General features: G+C 35.2%; 1 protein-coding gene across 1 annotated transcript; it reads right to left on the minus strand.

Annotated features, from left to right (window-relative positions):
• Positions 983-3,585, minus strand: LOC109850663 (uncharacterized protein C24B11.05-like). Its single transcript, XM_020420720.1, has 8 exons — positions 3,442-3,585; positions 3,090-3,166; positions 2,931-2,996; positions 2,729-2,826; positions 2,503-2,628; positions 2,134-2,415; positions 1,980-2,045; positions 983-1,450 (listed from the first exon to the last, which is right to left on the minus strand). Exons 2-8 carry the CDS (start codon positions 3,148-3,150, stop codon positions 1,295-1,297), a joined length of 855 nt encoding a protein of 284 aa, XP_020276309.1. The 5' UTR covers positions 3,151-3,166; positions 3,442-3,585; the 3' UTR covers positions 983-1,294.

Below are 3,886 nucleotides of genomic sequence, written 5' to 3' on the forward strand. Positions count from 1 at the left end.
AAAGTGATAATATTAGAGTTAATGAGACTAGAAGATTTAGATGTCGACCTAGAATGACTTGGTCATAAACAATTAAGAATGATATGATTAAGACTAAAGTAACGGAAGAAATGACCCACAACAGAATGAAATGAAAAAATAGGGTTCGTGTAGTCGACCCCAAACATTTGGGATAAAGACATGGTTATTGTTATTGTTGGTGTATCTTCTCCAACATCTTTCTCAATGGCTCTCTTCAGCTTTAATCCTAAATTTGCACATGATAGATTCCCATTGGGGAAGACATTGCAAAAGACATTTGAGAAAACGAAGTGAAAAATACATTTGTGTTAGGATTTTATTAAACGGATTTGAAAGCTTAACAAGTATAAGCTAAAGTGATGAATAGGTTTGAATTTGTGTGAGAACGATATAACTAGCAAATAATCAAAAAACTTAAATTAAATAAAAATATTTCCCCCATTTAACTAGATTTTAACTAGGGGGCTTATTTCAACACACTAATGGGATTTTGGGGGGCCTGAGATCAACTAAAAATATTTGGGGGGCTTGAGATCAACTAAAAATATTTGGGGGGCTAATACAAAATATTGAAGATTAGGGGGCTAATATCGAAATAATCCTGATGAGATTGTAGGTTGTGTATCATTAACCAAAATAAATAAATAAATAAAAGTAAAAAAATAAAAAATAAAAAAAATTCATCTTTTGAGAATTGTTCAGTGCCTTAGAGTGTATGGTTTCCTTTACAGCTTCCTCAAGCTGTGAATGTAAATTGTGGAGTCTTGAATCTGACCAACAAAGTGATACAACTTACAAATTTGAAAATGAAGAAAATAAGAATAAGGACAAGTTAAGGCTGTTATTCTGTCATTAATGAAGACCAATCAATTCTGAAGACTAAATTTAACAGATATAGTTGTACATTCAGACCAACTGATGGAAATCATTGCTTACAAGCATTGCCTACAGACATCAAATAAACCCAAAATAAAAGCACTTCTTTTCATTGAAAATTACAAAGGTTTGTAAATAGATTACAGTGAATATTTTACCCCCTTGAAAGGTCTATAGGCAGGCAGAATTTGAATAATTGTTGCACATTAGATCTTTAAAAACAAGGGGTAGAGAAAACAAGGGATTTATTTCTATTAAAGTACTAATAGCTGTATATACATTGATCCATCGACAGAGAAACAACAAATCCTACAAGCTGGATTTTTTTTTTTTGCTCTGTCATAATAAGTTATCTCTCCACCTCTCTCTACCCGCTGTAGTTACATGAAAACAAACCCTAAGCAGTTACGGATGTTTCGATTGAGACCTTGCCTGAGTATAGAATCTCCTCCGACTTCTCAGCCTCCTCCCATAGCTCAGGCAATGCTTCCTTAATGTTGTGGATGCTTTCTAATGCTTGATCGGCTCCTTTGATCCTGCTGGACTTTCCAACCTGTATCCAGATACCAAATCCGGATAATATGATCAGTTACGGAGGAAATGGCCCTTAAGATAACTTCATGGACGAATAAAATTCATGTAACTGGCACCAAAATTTTAGGATGAATGTTTTGTTGTTGTTGTTGTGGCTGTTGTCACACTGACGATACCAAGGTCAGTTTGGCGAACTCCTCAAAACTAGATTAGGATTAATCAGGATTGATCAGGATAAATCATGGCCCTGTTTTGAGATAAAGTAGTTCCGTTTTGATCTAGATCTAGGAAGTGATGGATCAATGCATAACTGCTGTTGGGGATTTTACTGGCCTAGGAAAAACCAGGTCAACTCTGACCCAGTTTTTGTCAAACAAGATTCTTCCCAAAATGGGAAATATGGGACGTTGCCAAACAGGTTCCAAGAGTTACAGGAATTTTTACCTACAAATTAGCTGATACAAATGCAATTCTCATGGCATTTTAATTTGAAATTTTCACGAGGCAACTATTCTCAACTGGTAAGGGTCATGGTAACAGAGAATTACCAGCACAGTGTGGAGACCAATTCTCTTGCCAGCAGCAATGTTCCTTATGCTGTCATCAAAGAAAATCTGCAACAACATTTTGACCGTAACATATTTAGAGATTGTAGGCAATACAAGCAAACTGTTACAGCAACTGTAAAAATTTGACACCTACCGTCCTCTGAGGGTCAATATTGGCAATTTTGAGAGCTTGAATCATAGCATCCTCAGATGGTTTGCAAAGGAGAGGGGACTTGGGTAATTCCACATTGGCATCAGCTCTAGAGAAGTGCCCAAGGATGTCAAAGATTTCAGTTTCAGCGATTTCATCCTCAGAAAACGATGAGTCCTCCGGTGGATTCAAGGTCTCAAAGCAAATAATCCCTTCAAAGCAACCTTCCAACCCCATTCTATTAAGAACTTTCGCGGCATGGATCTTATCGCCATTTGTAAATATCTGTATTCAATAAAGCTAGATGTTAGTGACTCATTGTACCCAAAAAAAAGGATCAATTAAAGGCTACAATTTTCAGAAAAGACTTACGACTTTGCGAATGGGCAAGCTCAATAAGAGATGCCTAAGAACAAGATCAGGTTTTAGCTTGTCATATGGTAATCTCCCATGAACAAAACTATGGTACTCATCATAATCAAATTTGTAACCAATAGCCTGTGCATCAAATTACAAAAAATTGTTCTTAGTAAAGCCTAGGAATAAAAAAAATATGTACAAATTAAACCCCCCACCAAAAAAATTCAAATTAGCATACCCTTAAGCCAGCCATGGTTGTTCCGTAGTGCTTGTATAATATGTTTGAGATGTCTGGGATATTTTCCTTTTCGATTTGAAGCTTCTCAAGCATATAATCTATTATACCATTACAAAAGATTATATTATTTTATATTTCATTCAATAAGCAATGATGATAGAGTTCATAAGAAAACATCTTAAGATATGGTTTCATTTTTTACCTTCAATATTCATGGTGCAATGGGCAGAAATGCCGGAACTAAATGGATATAACGTGTCATCAAGATCTACATGTTACAATCAAAGGGAAGCTATAAGAACTCAGTTTGTAAATATAAAATTTTCACAAAATAATCAAATTTGACGAGCAGAAAACTTACCGAACAAAAGGCAGTCGTATTTTGGGCTCTGAGCGAGGCGATATTGGCCTTCGAATTCCATTTTGACTTTTTTCCACCTTCATTAAATAAGAAACAAAATTAAGAAAAATAACCTTTCGAAAAACGTTAATAATAAAAGGCAAAGATGGAATTTTGAGAACATGGGTCCTTCTAAAAATCCTAAACTTCACCCTTGGTGATCAAAAGCAATGATCTTTATTTGCATTGCTCCGTAATTTTAAGAGCCCAGATTAAATTTTTCATCTTTATAACATATCTAAGAATTGCTTCCCAAAATTTATGTCCGCGTCCATTAAACGAACAAATTGATCAATTCGGACCCAAAACATACCAAAATCCAACGACCAAGGAATCCAATGGCACAATGCAGAATAATCAGGGGAGAAAAGGGGGCAAAGGAAATTTAGGGTTTTGATTCCGAGAAAAAAGTACAGGGTAATTGAAGGCGGAGAGAGCAGGAGGAGGAGGAAGAAATGCAGGCAAGGGGGTGGGTTTAAATAAGCGAATGCTGGGGATTATCAGTAATTTAATAACCACAATTAATTAGCTTTTAAAATTTACTAATTAGCACCTAAACTTTTTAGAATGTTACTTAATTATGAGATGGTAGGCAGGATTAAAACGCATCTTAGCTGTTACAATGATATTGGTTGGTTCTTGTCCAATATTGTAGAAACCCCCCTCAATTCTAACGTATTTAACAAATTTTTAGTATAAGAATTTTTCATTTTCCGCTATCAATATAAGGCCAATCTCGGTAATTTTTTACTTGAATA

This window comes from Asparagus officinalis, chromosome 7 (genome assembly GCF_001876935.1).
Source record: "Asparagus officinalis chromosome 7, Aspof.V1, whole genome shotgun sequence".
NCBI classification, from domain to species: Eukaryota; Viridiplantae; Streptophyta; class Magnoliopsida; order Asparagales; family Asparagaceae; genus Asparagus; species Asparagus officinalis.

Coding starts and splice junctions, on each gene's coding strand:
- LOC109850663 (XM_020420720.1), bottom strand. CDS start 3,150: ATGGAATTCGAAGGCCAATATCGCCTCGCTCAGAGCCCAAAATACGAC. Junction 2,629..2,728: donor CAACCATGGCTGGCTTAAGG/GTATGCTAATTT, acceptor TTTGATGCACAG/GCTATTGGTTACAAATTTGA. Junction 2,046..2,133: donor ATATTGACCCTCAGAGGACG/GTAGGTGTCAAA, acceptor ATGTTGTTGCAG/ATTTTCTTTGATGACAGCAT.